We start from the raw sequence: 22,242 nt of genomic DNA, 5'->3' as shown, positions 1-22,242 counted from the left end.
AAAAAAAAGGTAAACTTTAGGCGTTAGGCATGTAAATACATATAAATTGGGTGGCCATAATGATTGGTGTTAACCACAAGCAAGGTTCACTTTCACAACATGACAATCTTAATCCTTTGACACATTTATGTGTACCTCACGCAAGTGCTGTGCATTTACATCCCTAACACCCAAAATTTAGTATCAATTTCATAAACATATGCATGAAGGGGTGTACTCAACGTAAAATAATTTCAAATAGAGTCGCTGTAAATAATGAAATCAGATTGATCTCAAGGTTTAATTCATGAAAATTTGTTAATTTACTTAAACAATTAGCAGCATAAATACATGAAAAAATTACGTGCATGCCACTCAATCCGTATATTCTACATATCTAACATCCAAATTTCCATCCCAATCAAAAAGAGCAGAAAACCTCACAATTCCATTCCATAAATACACCACCCAATTTTAATCAGATAAAAAAAAACCTTTTAGAAAGAACAAAAAATATGGCAGTTAATTTTATATACCAGACAGAGGAAATTCTTTACCTCAAGGAAAGGAGCTGCAGCAGTTTCGGCTAGGGTCGTTTGGTGTGAGAGAGAGTCGGTGCAGAGGAGTCGATTTTGAGAAGGAGGCGAGGATGAAGCAGGCGAGTGATTCTGGCACAGAGGGAAGAGGCGAGGGCTTCGGAGTTCGCAGAGAGGAGCGAGGGTTTCCCTCGAGCGAGGAAGAGGCGAGGGAGGCGAGGGGATTCGGCGTGGGAGGCGGGATCGAGCAGAGAGCGGGTTTTTTCGGTGCAGGGAGAAGGCGAGCAGGCGAGTGCGGGAGAGGGTCTCAAGCGTAGCTTCTTCTACGCGAGTAAGAGGGATGCAGGATTGAGCAGAGCAGGAGGACGAAGGAGCTAATCGCACGAGGAAAAAAATAGACGGGAGCGGGAGCGAGCCGAGCGGAGGATGATCGAATCAATCCCTCTGTCCTCTGTCGAGGTCAATTAGTATGGTCGAATATGAGCGAGTCATTACGTGGAAGCTTTGGCGGGGAATTGAATAGTTTCCTTCGATGTAGCTGGCTCAATTGGAAAAGAATAAAAACAGATTATTTTCAATTAATATGAGTTTTAAATGCTCCCTTTGAATTTCAAAATTCAAAATTTAAAATTCTGTGAGATGGTGATTAGCCCGAATCGAGCCCGAGTCGAACCTAGGTTAAGCCCGGGCCCGCGTCTCGCTAAAAAAAATGCGCATCGATTTCCTTGTCATTTGTGCGCATGAGTAACCCTAGCAATATGGGTGTTCTTTTTGGCTAAAATTGATGTTCCGGACGCGTCGGCGCGGTCCATTTTGTCATTCGGGATTGTCTACAAGTTTGTCGACAGTCGGTCCAAAAATGCGTTAACTTCGTACGTGGTGTAGCGAGTGCGTTGCTGAGTCACGGAGGGTTCACCTAAGGCCGTCCAATCCTGTAGGAACTCATTTTTGGGCCCTCTACATGTTGGTCCTTAGCCCTTGCAACTATAAGTCGAGTGCTTGGAACCACTCATACGAGTTCTCCACAAAAATGAGTCAAGAAGTGGCTAGAAGTTCTACGGGAGGTGGGCTTCATTACTAGTCCGCTAGGATGGTCAACAAGGGACTCCTAAAGTTAGATTTTGGGTTCTTGAAGTATGAAACTAAGATCTCACTAAAAATGAGGTCAACAGTGTCGCCAATCTTTGTTGTTCGCGCAATAATTCACCAAAACAGACATCCTAACAAGGAATTGGATCTCTGTTCAGCAACCCAACCCTAGCCGTTTCAAATTCAGGTCCGAGCTTCATTAAAAACTGATCACGACCACTCTCTTCATGAATATCCTGAAGAATAGCTAAATTCTCCTTTGACGCCTTAGCATAGATAATGTCAGTATATTCGCTCTATAATTTAGAAAGCCAGAATAATATTGTTCAATTGAGAGATTATCTTGACTATAATTACTCATATCAAGTTGCAATTAAAAGTGTTTTGCAATATTATCTTGATTGTAGACGCGCTTCAAGTATTCTCGCATTTCTTTAACCGTGCCAAAGGATCATAAATTATTCACCATATGAGACTCAATAGATCCCAAAATTCAGGAAACAATCTGAGCATCATTTGCTTCTCATTGACCAAGATCTTTCGGCTCAGTGGGTGCTGGAGAAGATCCTTCAATATTGCCCCAAAGCTCCTTCCCTTTCAAGAACTTCCTGAGCTGAAATTTCCATGTGACATAATTTTTTCCCTTAAATCTCATAGATAAGATTTCAAAAGGCATTCTAAATAGAATTTTCGTTCACAAATTGATTAAGAAAGTCGTTGATTGTAATCAACCAAAAGCCAAAGAAAGCCAAGAGATCAAAAAAAAATCCAAATCGTTGATCGAAATCAACCTATGAGATTCAAAAAATCGTGCACTGCCTTGAATTCGGCCCGAGACAGAAGGAGAGGAATCCAAAGCCTACGATCTTTGAGTGTGACGATCTAAGAAGGATATCAGCGGAAATATGCCGACTATATCGAAGCTGAAGATACAGCCGAAGCTGCCAAAGCAGAAACAAACGAAGCGAATGAAGCGGACGAAGTGAACGAAGTGGACGAGATTGTAGATTACGGCTGGAACTCGACGCGGGAGACGGAACCAGTTGAATATGAAGTAGCCGAAGTAGAGATAGCGGGCGCAGGAGACGGAACAGACACGGTCAAGGCTGACGATCAAGCGAAGCAGTCGAAGCAAGCGAAGGAATCCAGGAGACCGAACAGACCAGTCGAGTGAGCCAAACGAGAGGGCGAAGCAGTTCAGGTGAGTCCGCCGAAGCAGACGAAGCCGCCGAGGCAGTCGAGCAGTGCACAACAGGCAGATGAGGGTTTAGGCGAATCAGACTAGCTATCCAAGCGAAGCAGACAAGGGCTTAGATAAAGTAGATGAGCAGTCCCGACGGGACTCGGAGATTTGCAGTCGAAGAAGACAAACGGTCCAACCTTGAAGACTCCAAAGATTCAGACCCTGAATATTTGACGTGGCTCTGATACCATGTCAATTTTTGAGAAAATAGGTTGAATGTCTTTTTCCTTAGCTTTCATTGTTATAAATAATAGTCTGTACAATCTATTTTAGGTACATAATAAAGTGCATAATCTATTTTAGGTAACTTAGTAATATATATTCATAATCTAAATCTTCAGCTAAAAAGAAAGAATCTATGCAATTAAAATAAGAGATTTAATGTAGCACTGCAAAGAAGGAAACTCTTAATTTCATTTACTTTTGATTGATACATCCCACTCATTCAAATAAGTCAAATTCACATTATTTCAAGTCTTATATGTTTATTTTTAAAACAATTATTGATTCAATTCATGCTTTAAAAGTATGCAAATTGCCTTAAGACATGCAAAGTTGTCTATATAACCAAATACATGAAATTAAACACTCGTATGTGCTCCACCACGTCAAATAAGTGTTTAAACTTAAATGATTTGAGAATGCTACATGGGTCAAGATTAAACTTGCATTCAGTAGTTTTTGCTTTAATAAGAGTACAAAACTCATGAGAAAATCTATGATTATTTTAAAGTTTAAACTCATATTTTGAAAGTAAATTCAAGATAAATTATGTAAGTTTTTCAAAATGGGTCTTCCTGCTAGAGGACAGGGTTATAAGTCTCACTCAACTATTATGATTCCTCTTTTCAAAAGGACTGAAGTTGACAAGTCTATAAATTTAATAATAAATGTTTAAATCATAAATATAGAATTTGCAAGTCTAAATCATTTAGTCTGATCATTCTCCTTAAGAGTCAACAAGATTCATATCCTAAAAGGCCTAAACTAACAAACTCAAATACACTTCAAATAAAAAAGTATTATATGTTTAAATTCTAGTGATGACCAAATTGATAGAAGATTTTAACCGGATGAGTCTATTTTCAAAATTAAGTTTTAATTTCTATTTGAATAAGCTCAAGTAATACATATGCAAATTAATCTGATCCTTTGTACACATGACACAATTGACAAGATTCAAATTCAATTATAAGTTCATGTTAAAAGCCCAATCCTTTAATAGCAAGAAGTAAACTCGACGGGGTTCAACTCTTCAAGTCAAGCAATTAAATCCCAGATGATGGTCGAGTTTATTGAAAAATTTAATTGGAGGGGTTTATTTTCAAAATTAAATTTTAAAGTTGATTTGAATAAATTCTAATGATATGTATATATGAACTTAATCTTCTGTAAGCAAAACAGAGTTAACATGGTTCATATACAATCATGTCTCAATCTTAAACCTGATTTTTACAAGCAAGATATAAAGTCGACATGGTTCAAATCAAGCAATAAAAATCCCCAATGATAACTAAGTTGATAGAAGATTTCAACTGAAGTGATCTATTTTCAAAACTAAATTTTAAAGTCTATTTCAATAAGTTCAAATGATATATATATATTTTTTGAGAAAGCCCGATAGCTAATATATTAAAAGAAAATAACATACAGATAGATTGTGTAGGAGGGTCCAAACATGGCACATTGCTCACACGATAACCACTACATGCAAAAAGTTTCAAAAAGAGAAAGAAATAGAAAAATACACGAGAGACGTAAAAGAAAAAAAATCAAAAAGTGTCAAAATACGAAGATTCAATTAGCTAGAGAGCGACCCAATTTTGTCTTGCCTCTACCTCTAGTTCTAGGGAAGGAGCCAACTAATAAATTGGTAAGTTGAGTGTCATTGTCAGCAGTAACCAATTCATCCAATAAGTTTTCGAGCTCGAGTCAGCCTCCATTCTTCTTCTTTCTCCTGGTATAGACCTGTCATTCCTCATCCGAAGATCGGCTCACCTGATCAGTAGATTGGTCTAAAGTGTGTCGAACATGTGTAGGTTGTTGAACATTAAAAGCAACTACTTGTTGTACCAGCTGATCTTTTATCAGGTCGAATGAGCACTCTCGTATGTCTTGGCATATAAGTGGGTCTTCTTCAATAATAGTGAGTGGTATAAGCATATTTGGATTTGTACATGTAGCATGGTGTTTTTCATCAAGAACTGCGGTGTTGGGAACTGCGGTGTTGGAAAGATGTTGGAAAGAAGATCGGGTTGCACCTTCTCAACAGGGATGGTAGATGGCTGATCTTTAGCAATATCCGACCTTAGATGAGGATGCAAACGATAGCAAATAGTAGAACTGTCTTGATAACTTTTCGATTCAGATGTGTAATCGGCATCGTGAGATAACTGAATAAGGATATGTCATCCCTCAAGTAAGCCGATATTTCAACTTCCCAATAACTTCATAGCATCAAACTATTTCCGAATGATCTCAAGTTTTGGGTGACCATAAAGGAATTTCCCCACTAGAGCAAAACGCCAAGAGGACACGAGAGTACTGGTTTCAACCTTAGTGAGAATCAGAGTAAGCTTCCCATTTTTTTTACCAAGTTTTTTTATGAAAGTGTGATCACCACCAACTTCAATAGCATCAAGATTGTGGAACATTGCAAGGCTTGTCGATATAAAAACAAGGCTCTGAACCTGAAAGAGAAGCACGAGTAGGAATAGGAAAGTAGTCGGCAAGTGTGGTGGCATAGGAACGCTTTTTCGAGGCCATCTCCAGAGCTGTTAGGCGAGCCGCTAGAAAAAGGCAAGCATAAGAGACAACGCGAGCAACAAGCTGAGAAGTCCGCCTCGTAACAGTCCGACAAAAGGGAGGCGACGAAAATGAAGGTTCTTCATCGGGCACAACTTCGGAGGGAGACGACGAAAATGAAAGAGGCCTTCGTCGTCGTGCACAACTACAATAGAGGCGAACCGTTGTCGTGCGCAATTGTGACAGAAAAAACTGAAAGGGTCCTTCGTCGTCGGGCACGATTACTACTACAGAAGAGGAGAGACTACGAAACCGAATGCCAGATGGAGTGAAGAGAAAAGTGTCAAAACAGGGAATCGCCATCGATATATATATATATATATGTGTGTGTGTGTGTGTGTGTGTGTATATATATATATTTGGAAGCCCAAAACGGCTAATATATTAACTAGAAATAAAGATACAGATACAATGTGATGGAGGGCCCAAACATGGTACCCTACTCACACCAAAACTACAAGGGTTTCCACAACTAGAAAATACTGAAAAGTACATTAGAGACATAAAGAAAAAAAAACCTACAAATGCATAAATACATAATATCAGGTGGCTAGAGAGCAACCCAATTTGGTTTTGTCTCTGCCTCTGGTTCTAGGAAAGGAGCAAGCTAATAAGTTGATAAGATGATTGTCATTGTCAGTAGTAATTACATCATCCAATATGTTCCCGAGCTGGAATCGGCCTTCATTCTTCTTCTTTCTCCTGGAATAGACCTGTCATTCCTCTTCCGAAGATTGGCTCGCCTGATCTTGGTTTAAAGTGTGCTGGATATGTGCAGATTGTTGGACATTAGAAGCAAGTACATGTACCGGCTGATCTGTTATTGGATCAAAGGAGCACTCTCGTGTGTCTTGGCGTGTAAATGAATCATCTTCAATAACAGTGGGTGGTATGAGCACAATTGGATCTGTAGCTGTAGTATGTTCTTCTTCAGGAATTGTGTTGGGAAGAGGATTGGGTTGCATTTTCTCAACAGGGATAGTAGGTGGTTGTTCTTTAGCGATATTCGACTTTAGATGAGGATGCAAGCGATAACAAATAGTAGAGTTGTGGCCAAACATACTACAATGAGAGCAATAAGGAGGATGTGGTTTCATTTTAACCTTTTGTCAATACCTGTTGTGCATAATTTCAATTCATATCTCACCCGGAGCTGGTTGAGTGATATCTCTCTCAACTAGCACACAAGTCACAGAGGGTCTAGTGATAGCAAGCGTAGGACTATCCACCTTGAGAGGCTTACCGTAAGCAGTTTCTAAAGAGTAGAGGATTTCCATGTTGAACAGATGTAATTTTAACCCCAGAAACTTTATCCAAACAGGAATGATAGTGGACTTCGCTTTTGGATCAAAACCGACAGTCCACTTCAGAATTTTCATAAAACGATTGTCAAACTTGATAGCTTTCCGAGAGAAAATACGAGTGTAATCGGCATCATGAGATAGTTGAATAAGTATATGTCTACAGTCAAGTAGGCCAATGTTCCAACTGCCCAATAGTTTCATAGCATCAAACTCCATAATGATCTCCAGTTTTGGGTGGTCATAAAGAAAATTTCCCCACTAGAGAAAAATGCCAAGAGGACGTGAGAGTACCAGTTTCAACCTCTGTGAGAATAAGTACAGACATTCCATTTTTTTTTCAAGCTTTTTAATAAAATTATGATCATATCCACCTTCAAGAGCCTCATGGAAAGATTCTGGAACATTGCAGGACTTACCGATAGCAAAATTAGGCGCTGAACCTGGAGGAGGGGCACGAGCAGGAAAGTCATCGACAAGAGTATTTGCATAGGAACGTCGAGGTCATCTGTATGTATTATATATATATATATATCAATTCAAATGATATATATATAATTATGAACTTGATCCTCTGTAAGCAAAACAGAGTTGATAAGTTTCATATGCAATCATATGTCAATACTAAACCCGATTCTTTACAAGTAATATGTATAGTCGAAATGGTTCAAATCAAACAACCAAAATTCTTGATAATGATCGTGTTAATTGAAAGTCGCAATCGGAGGGGTTAATTTCAAACCAGCATTCAATATAAACTTTCAAACCAATAGTCAAGTTAAAATTAATCACGTAAAAGTTGAAATCAAACTTCATCCACCTTCCGCAATCATTTGTTTAGTGTGAGAAACCCTTGATTGACTTTAGCTCACAAAGATCTATCGTCAGATCGAGTGTATCGTTATATTTACAATCAAAGAAATTGCATGCCAGTAAGGACTTGGTTTGAATCTTTTGCCCGCTTGATTTTGTCATCAAATGGTACCACAGTAGTACTTACAACCAGAGCCCTCTAACCAGGTGATTGTCGCTAAATAGCATCATTCTATTACGGTCACGGCAGCAATTCGTATGTTTCTGAAAGTCATTCTATCTTTTGAGTTATGAATCATAAGATTACAATTAATTGGTATAAAGTCTTATGTTAACTAAGGTTGACTTCAATTTTTACCCCTTAGACAAACCTCCACCCCAAATCTACAAGGGTCCCTTAGACAACACAACTCATGGTTGCTGATAAGGATCTTTCAGTCAGGTTAGATCAACTGTCTCCTTTGACTAAAGTAGATCAGGGGCCATGATGATCCAGAATGACGGAATCATGAGATCTTGATCAGATTAATCATCATTTCCCCCACCATCTGCTTTAAGCTTCACGTGATTGAATTTAAAAATATGTTTGCTGATTGAATTTAAAAAAGTCCTCGCAGAATGAGAGTGAAAAACTGACCCTCTGAAGCTCTCTCAATAACAAACAAATGAAAAATCCAGAGTCTCAGAAAGCGGTTGGAATTTTCTGAGCCCACACCCCAGTATATTATTCTTTTGAGTTTGTTCAGTCTAAATTACAACGGCCTCTCAACTTCTTTTATGCTTATTGGGTGTCTATAGGAGTGTCAAACCTTCCCACAATATTTTATAAAAAAAAAGTGCATGGTTGATGTCAGAGTTATTGCGATCAATGATCTTCAAACTCTCCGCACATAAAAAGTGTATGTAGCCCTTTAACACCTGCATGAGAAGCTATGTGAAAGTAGACTTTTTACAACATTGAAACAATGCTCATGAGTATTTAGTTCATATTTTTTTCTATCACGTTGGAACAAGAAGAATTGGTACTTAAATTTTTCTTTTTAACAAGAAGAATTGGTACTTAAATTTTTCTTTTTTTTCTACGTAATCTTTGTCTTGTACACTGCAATTTTTGTATTTCACTTTCATGTTGCGGCCCATGCAATATAGTTGTCTCTTTGAGGTATTTTTATTGTTTTGGACATCTACATAAATTTTCTTACAAATGAACAATATTTGAGCGATTCCAATTGTAGCTAAGGCATTTTGAACACGATTTGTGCAACCTCTTTTGCATTGCTGGCTATTTTCCATCGTATTTGATAGAATTAATCATGGAGGTCTATTTCTTTTGCATACTTGACACTATAGACATATTAATGTGGTCCATTTTGAGAATGAGTGACATTTGAGTTGTTTTGATTGTGATAAAAACATTTTAAACCGTATTTATGTGATTGCCATTTGTCATCTTCATTGGGTTACTATTTGGCGGTAAAAGTGAGTCTTTTTTGGCTATTTATGACATTATATGCTCGCTGATGCAATAAGTTTCACAAAACAGTGGAGTTTTTTTTTTTCTTTTTACCTTTTTTTTTTTTTTGGAAAAATAAACAGTGACGTTTGAGTATATCCTGATTGTGATTGAGGCAATTTGAACTCTATTTGCGAAGGTTGCTTCCCTTGTCTACCATGATAATATTTTATCAGATTGTTAATGAGACTCATATGGAGATCAATTTACTTGAAAACATCTGCCTTGACGAGTGCTGTGTCACTTTGTGCTGCTTGTATAGATTTGCTTCAATGTGTCCGTTTGTTTTTGCATGCACTACTTCTGTAGATTTGCCTGTGTGCGCGTTTGTTACTGCATGAGTTTTCTCATGAATTGATGCTTATGCTTGTTCGATCAAAATCTTCTTTTCCGAAGTAAACAAGATTAAGAACTTTTCTTCTAGCTTACCTTTGTGCAGCATAATGTTGTTTAGAGGCTCTTTAATCTCGTTCCTCTGTGCAGGAAAGAAAAAACCGCAGTTAATATTGCTTGATCATGGTCTATACAAAAATCTTGATTTTGCTACTAGAGTAAATTATGCTTCACTTTGGAAGGTTTGCTCCGCGCTCGTGAAGAATTTCTGTTCCTTTTTAAACCATACTGTCTGGGCTAACAACAGTTTGTTTTAGGCACTAATTTTTGCTGATGTTAATGGGATCAAGGAGAATAGTGTTAAGTTGGGTGCGGGTGAGGATCTCTATGTTCTATTTGCCGGAGTTCTTACTATGAGACCGTGGAACAGGGTAATTGATCGATCTGTAGACCATTTAGTGCTAGATGGAAATGACAGTGAGCGCTCTGAACTTCAGGTTAGCTGATATATGTGTTTTTTATTTTGTTAGTATTTTAAACTGATTTGTAAAAGCTCAATTGTATGTTTAGTTTCTTTTGCCTTCTGCTTTTCAAGTCTATCATGTTCGTTTAGAGAAATATCAAACTAGTGGTACCCTTGTGGTTCTCATTGTTAACTTGAGGATTTTTTTTGTCTCCGTATGGGCTCACCTCTGTCACCCTACCTATGTAGGCTAGCAAAAGATATTATTACCAACCTATTCATATACATGATCCTTTTAAGTTCATTTCGTTCTCATTATTATACATTTAATTACATATATCATTATGCATGTTGCCCTACTTTTTAAAAATACAACATTTTAATAAAATGATTACATACTTCTATGCTTATTTTACACCAATAAATGGCTTCCATAGGATGATACTTATGTTAACGGCCTTCTTGGGCCTGGTGAGCCCATTACTTTTTTTAAGGCCCAATTGTCACGTTCTAGCTGACGGATTAACCTATTGAGTTGACATGTCGAGTTGATCTGTTAAGTTAGTCCAACGAGTATCCCTTAAAAGCGAGCAAATGTAGAAGTGTCAACTATTATTAAAAAAGAAGGCATCTCCATGCCCATTTATGAGTCATCTGACATCCACATCATCGCCATTTTCATTGGCACTTCGTGGGCAAACTTCACACGACACAAATTATTTAATTTTCTCTCTTTGTAATCCAATCACAGGGGAGAAATCATCTCGAGAGATACAAAAAGAGATGATTTCCCGCCTTTTAAAGGACCTTATAAAATCCCTTTCTGGTGGCAAAAATTAAAACTTCTGGTGAAGAGTGATGGATTACACTAGCTAGTTTGTAATGCAACATACCTGCGAGCTAAAGAAACATATGAAGATGATGATATGGGAGGTATAGAAAAGTGCTTTCAAAACTCGCTCCAGAACCCACTACAGGGCACGCACAAAGTCATCAAGATCAGTGGCTCGAACATGAAATACTAAGAACGAGGCCAAGAAAAGCCCTGTCCTCTATGCCATAGGAAAATGCTGATGAGACGTACGTTCCGAAGCAAGGAGTTTTTGCACCTTTAAATGAGGAAATAGATGAAAGAAGTACCAGAAACTGCTTGACAACATTTTGTCGAGATAAATGGTGAAAGTCCAAGCACCAAGGAAGCTCAAGGTCTAAGATTTAGAATTTTACAAAGAAAGAATGGCCCAGTTAATCAGGTACCTTCATTTGAGTTGGTTGTGTGCCTAATATGTGTAAATGGTGCCTTGAAGTGTCGTCCATTCTTCATGATGCTGAAAGAATCAGCTCTACGTTGGTTCAACAACTTACTTTCATAATTCATCACCTCTTTGTTTTTTAGTGTAATTGAATGTTCATTAGCCCACGTCGCTAGTGCTCCAAAACTGCAGAAGGACTCTCAAGTTTTTCTAAAGATCTCACAGGAGTCTTCGGAAAGTCTGAGAAGCTTCATCACTAGATTCAAGTGAGAGATGATGGAAATGAAAAATCTGGAACCTATTGTTGCTCGTGCAACACTAGCTCTGAAGGCCTGCTTGAGGGATCTTTTAGATATGCTCTTGGTCTCCAAAGATAAAATTTTTTTTGTTAACCTTTCATATGTGTTCGCCTGAACAGCAAATGAGATGTCAGGAGTAAGCACAGACATTGTCTGTCGCCGACCTTATGCCAATCCAAAAGCCAAACAATCAAACAGAAGATAATACCTATAAAAACCATCTTGGTCAAACCAATATGGCAGGAGACCCGAAAATTATTATACTCAAAATTTATCAGAAGAATGCACTATATTAATTTGCTAGCAAATGTCATAATTGTCTGAAAAGTAAGAAACAAGTGTAGAATGTGTGTCTACTCTATCGGCTTGAACTCAGCATGTCTAAAAAATAGTCATCGCTTACTGCAAATTGATGTGTCGGTCAATTATGTAAGTACTTGGTTTTGAGTTTTCTATACACCCTCCAAAAATACCATGAGATCAAAATACACACAACTGACTCGCCTTCATTACCATAGACGAGGTTTAGTGTTATAATGTTTTGTCATTCAACTAAATAATATTGGGCTACTTATTAAAGTTTTATAGATGTAATCTTTGTCAATAAAAAAAATGTTAAAGTCTTTGTCGATGATTTTTAATTAAAAACAAAACACCTGAGAAGCATATACAAGATTTAAGTGAAACTTTGTATAACTTGAGAAATATCAATCTCGGGTTTAACCCATTGAAATGCACATTTGGAGCAGGCTCAAGAAAGTTTCTGGGATACTTGCTCATGCTTGAGGGAATTAAAGCCAATTTGGAGAAAGTTAAAGTGATCTGAGATATGCCACCATTGGGGAATATCAAAGAATTGCAGGCCCTGATCGAGCAGATTGCATGGCTAAATTGCTTCATATCTAAATCTTGAGATTGATGCTCAGGATTCTTCAGATCTATGAAAAATATCGGTCACTTTGCTTGGATAGAAGAATGTGAGCATGTATTCAAATATCCGAAAGTCTTGTTGTCATCATCACCACTTTTATTGTAAAATTAAGAGTTCACTCCCTAATAATACAGGAAGAGGGATGTCAGTTTACCCGCGCTCATAAATGCTTTTCTACCACCTCAAACACTTATGGTTTTAGATAACTAACTACTATGTCTACTGAAGAATATCGGTCAGGGGCGAGTAGACAGTGCTTACCACACTAGACTTGCGATTTTAGATTGCAACCCGCTGTGCCGACGGGAGAATGTTGGCTAGGGGCAGGTAAAGGTCTTTCCATCTCAGACAATTGTGATGTTTAAATAGTTAACTGATGTGTCAATGGAATAATATCAGTAAGGGATATATTAGGTTATATTTTGACGGTATTCCTAAGAAAGATGTGAATGTTAATAGTATAAAGTAAAAATAAAGTTAAAATTAAACCTTGAAAAATACAATAAAAGTAAATGCATATAGAAACTTAGAGTATTTTCATTTAAGTTAATGATACCGGAGTTAACTCAAACCATGACTCAATCGATGTGAATTTTATTGCTGACATGAGAATTGCAATGACTCTTTAACAAGTGACAACACAAGTATGTAAACTATAAATAAAGATGTGTCGACCCAATAAGTAATAAAAATGAACAATGTAAAAGAGAGCATAAACAGTCTTGGATGGTGTTGAAGAGAGATGAAGAGTTCGCTGGAGGGCGTGGAGGAAAGTCAGTGGTGGCTAGGAGATTGTCGGGTGAAGCGTTAGTGCTGGAGGGCGACGGATGGCTTGCGGAAGCTGATCAGGACTGGAGTGCATCTAAAGGTTTGACCACCTGCCGAGGAAGGTGGGACAGTGGAGAGTGGTGCTGAAGGAGGCCAATACAACAACTTGCTGGAGGAGGTTAGTGTGTGGCAGAGGCAGGAGCAGCTACAAGGGTGGTGGGCGGTGATCTAGAGGGAGAATGCAATCAATTTGTGCGGCTGGAGAGCGTAGGAGGGTCGATTGTTTTGCTACAGAGTGAGGGAAGTGTTGCATGAATTAGGGAAGTTGCCCAGGGGGATGGAATGAATTGGGGATACACTCCACCTTGACGAGATGCAGTCATAGCACCACTGCAAAGGATGCAACCCTCGAATGAGGGAGACACCAGGAAAACCATTTGAATCTAAAATCAACAGCAAAACAAAAACTGTTTAGACCTAAGAGAAGAACATGCATAAATTGGGAAGAAAGGAGACAACCAAGGCAAGATCCTAGAAAGGAAGGAGGTGAAAGAAAGGGAAGGGATTGAAGGGTAGATTGCAACGGCTAGTGGCAGAATAGGGCAGGGGAGGGAGGGGGGTGTGGCGTGAAGCGGGCACGGGATGTGGAGGGCGAGCTTAATAAGGGTAGGAATGGACCGGTCGGTCTAGTGTGCGGGCTGGACAAACTACTTATTGCACCTGACCCAACGGAAAAAGTAGCCCGCGTCATTCCCTGGAGATTCGGGGAGCTTCAACATCATTTGTCGAAGCTTGTGGTTCCTCGTAGTATGGGGTGAGATCCGCAACATTGAAGGTAGCCAAAATTTTGGAGTCGCACGGAAGGTCAACTTTGTAGGCATTGTCATTGAGCTTCTTAATTATGCGGAAAGGTCCGTTGGCTCAGGATTTGAGTTTCTCGTGTGCTTCTACGGGAAATCGCTCTTTCTTAAGGTGGATCCACAAGAGGTCTTCTTTAAAGGTTTTTTTTTTTTCTAGATTCATTAGCCTATGCTTGATATTTATGGTTTTGCATAGAAATTTTTTCCCAACTTCCTTGTGTAGTTGCTGAATTTGGCAAGCACGTTCTGTACCATTCTCACTAATATTGGCTAGGGGTAGAAGTGGGACCAACTCAAGGGGTGTGGTTAGGTTGTGGCCGTACACAATTCGAATGGCTTGTGTCCTATTGTCTAGCTTGTTGATCTATTATAGGAAAACTCGGCTTTAGCGAGAATGAGATCCCATTTTTTTATGTTTTCCCAAATAAGTATTGAAGAAGATTCTCAATGCTTATATTAACGACTTTGGTTTTGCCCATCCGTTTGAGGATGTGTTGCAGAATTAAATTAGAGTTTAGTGTCTAATTTGTTCCAGAGGGTCCATTAGAAGTGGCTCAAGAATTTAACGTCCCGATCGGAAATAATGGTTTTGGGAATGTCGTGAAACCGAACTATCTCACAAAGTATATAAATCAGCACTAAGAGATACATATAACGTCCAGAGGCAAGCGAAGAAATGTGTTATCTTTGAGAACGATCAACTGCGATCATGACAGTTTTTATTCATTTATATGTGTGGTAGTCCTAAGACAAAATCCATAATGGCATCGACCCAAGGCGCTTCAGTGACTGGTAAAGTTCTGTACAATCCTGTATTTTGACCACCTGTTTTGGCGATATGACAAATCTTATATTGTCATATGTGTCGCTCCATGTCTCATGTTAGCCTGAGCAAAAAAAAAGTTCTCTCACGATTGTGAGAGTTTTATCTCTGCCAAAATGGTTGTCCAATTTGCTAACTGTGGTTCTCCTGGATGATAGCTTCGCTTAGTGAGCATTGAGGAATGCATGACTTGTTGGGGCGGAACAAGTAGTCGTTCGTTTTGCAGAATTGCTCGTAAGGTTTCTTCCTGCACACCTCTCAAATTTCCTGGAAGACTTCATTTGTCTCGTATACTTCTTTTATAACTTCAAAGTTTACCACGTGTGTCTGTAAGGATTTGATCAAGAGGTGATGACGGGTCAGAGCGTCCGCAACTCGGTGTTGATTTTCAACTTTGTGTTTGAGTAGGAGCTAGAAGGACGCTAAGAATTCTACCCAGGTAGTGTGGTGCCCTTTGAGTTTATTTTGACTGTTTAGAAATTTTAGAGTTTCATGTTCTGTGAAGTAAGTGGATGAACTCGGTTGTGAGTAGGTAATGACTCCAGTGTTCTAGAACTCTAATAATGACATAAAATTCTTTGTCGTAGGTGGAATATTTTCGTTGAATCTAATTTAGTTTTTTGTTGAAATAGGCTATGGGGTGACCATCTTGACTTAGTACAACGTCAATGCCTACCCCAGAAGCGTCAAACTCAAACTTGATTGGTTTGTTGAAACCTGGTTAGGCAAGAAGCTTGAGTGATATTTTCGTGTAATATGTTGAAGCTAGTCTGGGTTGTGACCGTCCATGCTTATTCTTTTTGTTTCAATAGCTTTGTGAGGGGGGCAGTGATAGGGCTAACGTTGTAAACAAATCTTCGGCAGAAAGAGGCTAGCCCCAAAAATTTTCTAAGCTCAATGAAGGATTGTGGCGTGGTCCAGCTTATGATTACCTTGTTTTTTGTTGGGTCCATTTGTGCACCCGTGTTAGACACAATGTAGCCCTAAAAACATACATGCTTCGGCTTATGAAGTTTGGAAAATCTCAAAAACTTTGTTTCTTTTGGAAATATGAAATGTGTGATGGCTTTTATTTGCAAAACTGGAGAGTTTATGGCATTGCTTTATGCGATTCAGAAACTTTATAAGCTGTATTTTGGAAATTCCGAAATTGTTGTGGCTTGGTTTTGTAAAATCCAAAAACTAGGAAACTTATCATCTTGGAAATTTTGAAATTTTTGTGGCTATTGATTTGCGAAGGTTTGGAAACTTGGAATTTTTTTTTTTTTAAATGTGAAATCGGTGCAGTATTGGTTTATGAAATTTGAAAACTTTGCAAAGTCCGTTTTGAAAAATTCAAAATTGTTATATTTTGATTTATGATGATTTGGAAACTTTGGAGTTATACTGTTCGGCAATAGATTTGAGTTATACTGTCCGGCAACTACGTTGCTCTTTTAGCTACTTCATATAGTTTATTTAAAATTTTTATAGTCTTCTACATTATTATGATGTGAAGCTGCCATATTGTTTTGCATAAGCTTGTGTATGTTGAAGCATAAGCTCTTCAACTTTTAATGTATACTTAGGACCCATGAAACCTTGCTAATAATGAAAACATGATTTTGATCAAAGAACCTTATGGTAAGATTTACGTGCATAGCACTCAATTCCTATAACTTTACATATTTAATCCCTGAAAACTTGATATACTCATTATTTTTGCATATACCTGAAAAATACATATTTCTGAAAAAGTTTTATTTCTGAAAAAATTATATTTCAGATGATACTTTTGATATGCCATGAAAAGATTTGGATGACATAATTTTGAAATAAAATGAGAAACAAAATATGGATATTAAATATGTGAATATATGAGAGTTGAGTGGATTGTAGGTAAATCCTTATATGATTGCTTTATGTGTAAAGTTGCTTAAGAAGCTTGCTGCCCTTCTCTTGGATGGCACACTTCGTGGCCACTCTTACTCAAGTATCCTCTTCAGTTTAAGCGTGCAACCGAAGAATATTTCTTAGTTTCTTCTAGCAATCTTACATAATAATGTTTATTCTTTCAATCATATTTCAAAGTTTACATACATACATTAATTGTTATGAACTCATATATTTTTATTCATTGGAAAAGCTAATTGAAACAGCTTGGTATGTTCTATTCCTTGCTTATTTACCACATTTGATTATATGTGCTGTGTTTAAATATATGATAATACTACTCTATTATTTATTGCATTTTTTATATTTGAAAAGAGAAATTCTAAGGTAGAAGACGTAGGATATATGTTTAGGCTGAGACCATATTACAGGTGACTACCACATTCATTTGACATAGATAATTTTAATAACTCTTAAACTCTATAACAAAATTCATTAAATAAATAAAGAAAAACTCAATTAGATAAATCACAAGCATTTGAAACTTTAAATAATTAACTCAAACCATTCAATAATATAAAATATAATGTAGTAAATAAACATTCACATTAAAAATAAAATAAAAATGAATTGATTCAAAAATTAAAACACTAAATTTATAAATATGTTCTTATGAACTAAAAAATTTTAAAAAAAATAACTTTCTAGTAACACCTAAAATCAAACGAAGTTCTTCAAACAAAATAAAATAATATAATAAATTTCAAATTAATCTTCATAAATTTAAAACAAAATTCTTCTATTTTGTTTTTTTACAAAATTCCAAATCAAATGAAAACCTGGAACAAGTATCCTTGCTATAAATATCTCAAACATACAAGATGATAAGTTTATCCACTCAAGGATTGAAGACCACAATATCTCATAAAGTGACTTCTCCCTATAGGCGAGCTAAAGCCCTCAGGTGAGGAAAGGTTTATGTTTACTCAGAAGTTCAAGCAACTAGTCCCTGTATGAGAGCTACGACCATTAAGTAAAGGATAGTTTGAACACAATAGTAAGCTCAAGGGGCTACTTCCTGTAATTGAGCTACAGCCCCGGGCGAAGGACAGTTTGAACTCAATAGAAGTGATTTTGCATCTCTCAACTCTGTTAAGTTGTAAGCATAGCAAGCACAAACTTTCCGGCCATCAAAGTTAATTCAATCCTTGATTGTTATCTGTCTTGGAAACGACTTGCGGGTTTCCTTCCAAGGAGGTCAAAGAACCCCTCGCAAGATAGCATGCATCATGTATCGTGTCTTGCATACATAAAGCTAATCATGTCAATACAAAAATACTATTAGATACCAGAATCTTCATTCTCTTATTCTTTTTGTAGATTGTCTCAAAGAGATAAGAGAATCAAGGAATTATTTGTACACCAATAAACGATTTTCATGGGCTGACATTGATATTAATGGGTCTTTCGAGGCCTAGCCAGCCCATTACTTTTTTTTTAAGGCGTAGCTATCACATTTCAGTGACAGGCTGACCTGAGCTGATATGCTAAGCTCGTCTAGCGAGTATCTCTCATAAACGACCAACCATCGAGGTGTCTGTCGTCGTTTAATAAGAAGACTTGTCCATGTCTATTTATGAGTCATCTAACATCCAGATTATCACTGTCTTTCATTGGCACTCGGCAAACTTCATACGGTACTAAAGTTATTTAATTTTCTATATTTGTAACGCGATGTAGGGGGAGAAGCCATCTCATTTAGAGGACTTTCTTCTGAAATCCATTTTTAAGGGCAGAAGTTAGAACTTTTGGGTTGCATGCATTCGTTCTCTTCCACCTCTTCCTTCCTAGGTCTCCCCTATGCTGAATGAGCCCATGAATAATACGAGACCCGATGTCTTAGAAGGATTCAACACTTCCAATTTAAGCTTTTTGTAATTTAAAATGATACATATTTAATTATAATTGCTAGAATATAATTTGGCACTTTGCAATTTGAAAAGTAACTTGATGCATAGCCTATGATTTAAACTTATAAAATTTATGTAGAAATAAATAAAATATATTTTCTTTTCCAAATTAAATGTTTATCTTACCCAACTGGTGATTGAAAACAGGAAAACATTCCTTGCTACTATTAGCTCGTGATCTTATTCTCTTGTACACAACCTATAAAATATGACTTTCTCTGTATAAATTTTCTAACTTCCCAACTCAAATTTTTAATAATATTATCCTCAAATTAAACTTTTGCCTCAAAACAATCTTCCCTCAGGAAGGCGTCAAAGCCTTCGAAGCTTGAGTTGAAAAAATGGCATATGAGGATTTATAAAAAACGAAATTGTACCTTAAAACGTAGTTTTTTTCTTATTCTTCTATTCTCCCTTCGGTTCCTAACTCAGTTCATTGTTCTCGATTTCTGTATGGATATGGTACCCGGTTCATGGTTCTAGATCTCTTCATGGATATGGATTAGGGAATACGATAATTTTTTAGCCCATAGCTTTGGTTTTAATTTATTTACAAGTAATGTTTGTGTGTACTTAATATTCCTTAGGTAAATCATAGTCGTTGCTTTCCCAAGGAACCACTACATGCGAATTCAAGTGAAATTCCAAGTGGATGAATAGTGCATTAGTTCAACTACACTAATATTAAAATAAAACTTAGTTTAATTAATTTTAAAATTAATTACTTTATGTAAGCTAATGTACTAATAATAACAATTATTATTATTATATTTCTTTTTTTTATTTATTTAAGTGCAGAAAAATGGGGTATAAAAATTTGGGGTATTACATAGGCTACCTGACTTTTACCTTGGGATTAAGGGGTCTGTGAGTCATGCCACAAAAGTTAAGTTTGTTTCCAAACAAGTGCTATTACCTTGCAGCTTGTTCAATTGTAGTGCTTAATGTAAATTATGTGTGGACAGCCCACATTTGAAATTACCCAATATATCAGCCTGTGCTTGAAATGAAATTGCTTCCTTTCAGGGATATTTATGTGCATCCCGCCAAAATATTGCCTTTTCTATGAAGGAAGTATTCCAGTCTAATTTTATATTTTGGTTAGTCTGTAAAATTCAAACTGTATTTCCCGTATGGCATTGTTTTTAACATTTACTAGCATAATGCATGTGTGATAATTGTGAATTTCTTGCACATATTAATCAAAATGGAAGGCCCTTCATGAACTTTTGTTTTCATATAATCATTTTGTTGATGTTTTAACTAAGTTTGTTTATTCCCTATTGAAGCTATGTTCTAATTTGCTATGGGATTTGTCAATTATATACTTAATATATTCTCTTTTTAATCGGCTGTGATCATTATCTTCCATTATTATGCTTTTTCATTTAACTGTTTTGTAGAATTTTACATCGGGTAGCCTATAATTTGTGATTTCATTTTAATTTTTGCAACTTATTCTTTGCCAACAGATGTATGCCTCGCAATATTTTACTCAGATCTCAGAGCTTTTAAGAAGATTACCACGTGTAATCTTGTTAATGCTCAAAACAAATGACTGTTTGAGAGCTGTAAATCACGCTTTGGTACGTCTTCCCCAAATTCTTGCGTATGCTATTGGATATGCTAGTTTATGAGTATATGATTTTGTAATTGAGTTTATTCAGAGTGTTCCTCAATGATTATCTATCTGTAGTTTATAATCCAAATTGTTAGCAGTCATTATCCTTATCTTCTTATATGTGTTTTCAAAGTGCAAAATGCAATCTGATTTACAAGGTTTCCCTTCTGCTTCAATATGTAAATCACAAAGTGAGCGGCTCTTTTATTAGCTGATGTGCTCGTGACTTATATATCATGCTATTAAAGCAATGGAATTAAAATTTTTGAACAAATATAATGACATAAAATATGTAATAACTAGTAAATGAATTAAATATGATTTATCATTAGAAAATTTTGATTTATATACCTAAATTGAATTTTTAAATTAAATGTTCCATTTGTAAGATCAGTACAATGCATGGTGATTGATCTATGATATAGGCATTATATGGGTGTATGAATGGAGATCAAAAACTATTTAGAGAGTAGTTTTTGTGTCATTATCCTTATCTTCTTATATGTGTTTTCAAAGTGCAAAATGCAATCTGATTCACAAGGTTTCCCTTCTGCTTCAATATGTAAATCACAAAGTGAGCGGCTCTTTTATTAGCTGATGTGCTCGTGACTTATATATCGTCCTACTAAAGCAATGGAATTAAAATTTTTTAACAAATATAATGACATAAAATATGGAATAACTAGTAAATGAATTAAATATGTTTTATCACTAGAAAATTTGATGTATATACATAATTTGAAGACAAACTTTGAATTGAATTTTAAAATTAAATGTTCTGATAATTTCTATAATCAATTTTAAAACTAGTTTTGCAACTTGATGTAAAAATTAAAAACTTCAATAATACTTAAAAGCTTATTTAATTCATCATGAAAGCTAGTTTTAAGTGTTTAAAATTTTAAGTTTCATAAAGCAATTTAAAGGAAATTTAAAGTTAACATTATGTTTTTTTATTCATATGATCCCTTTCTTTAAATATATATTTTTTTAATTTTCAATATCCTTTTCTTGGAGTCAACATGTTCTCTTTATTGAATAATAACATAATTGGATGTTATACTAGATAAAATAACTCTCATTGTGGGAACCTCCATTTATTTTTTACCTTCTAAATCTTATAGAAAGATTTAGACCTCTTTCGATAAACCTTTTTTTATTTCTCCTCAATTTATCACAAAGTTAGTTCCTCATCACTAAAATTTTCCTCACTGGAATTTTCTATTCCCCCATTAACCACCTACAGTTTTCATAAATGCAATTCAAATTAATTGGATCACTAACATCTCTTAAATTGATTTTTTGTAAGTTTGATTATATTTAATGAATGCTAAATCATTTTAATGTTTTTGATTCAACTTATTACTCTTCGTTGTATGAATTTATAAAAAAAAATCACAATGAAATACATAAAATATGTGATTATTTATTATATTTAAAATTAATAAATTATCTAACTACCTAAAGACATTTTAGTTCTTTTCACACTCAACAGCACTGCAAGTTAATCATAAAATTTTGATATCTAATTTTTATAAAATTACGACTGATTTACCATACCTCTGACACTATTATTGTATCAAAATTATATGATCACATTCAGTAAAAGTTTTAATCAATAAAAAAAATTTAACATTTTGAGATTTTTTATTTTTATTTTGGATGTTAAACTCAATAACTCTGTGGCAAATAGGCAACTTACAGGGTTATAAAGCGAGAGCTCTTGATCCTCTTATTTGGCCTTCCATTTACCCACTAATAACTACCAAT

General features: G+C 36.1%; 1 protein-coding gene across 4 annotated transcripts in view; it reads left to right on the top strand.

Moving 5' to 3' along the window:
* The window catches only part of LOC110022122 (putative ABC1 protein At2g40090), a 76,272-nt gene that overhangs the window by 51,972 nt on the left and 2,058 nt on the right, over positions 1-22,242 (top strand). For all 4 annotated transcript variants that reach the window (XM_020720923.1, XM_020720922.1, XM_020720925.1 and 1 more), the window contains 3 exons: positions 9,763-9,854; positions 9,930-10,109; positions 20,324-20,437. In XM_020720923.1, coding sequence (XP_020576582.1) covers positions 9,763-9,854; positions 9,930-10,109; positions 20,324-20,437 — 386 coding nt within the window. The remainder of the gene's footprint in view (positions 1-9,762; positions 9,855-9,929; positions 10,110-20,323; positions 20,438-22,242) is intronic.

This window comes from Phalaenopsis equestris, unplaced genomic scaffold (genome assembly GCF_001263595.1).
Source record: "Phalaenopsis equestris unplaced genomic scaffold, ASM126359v1 Scaffold000167, whole genome shotgun sequence".
In the NCBI taxonomy this organism is placed as follows: Eukaryota; Viridiplantae; Streptophyta; class Magnoliopsida; order Asparagales; family Orchidaceae; genus Phalaenopsis; species Phalaenopsis equestris.
Note: the sequence above shows the minus strand (reverse complement) of the source record. Positions and strands in the feature narration are given on the sequence as shown.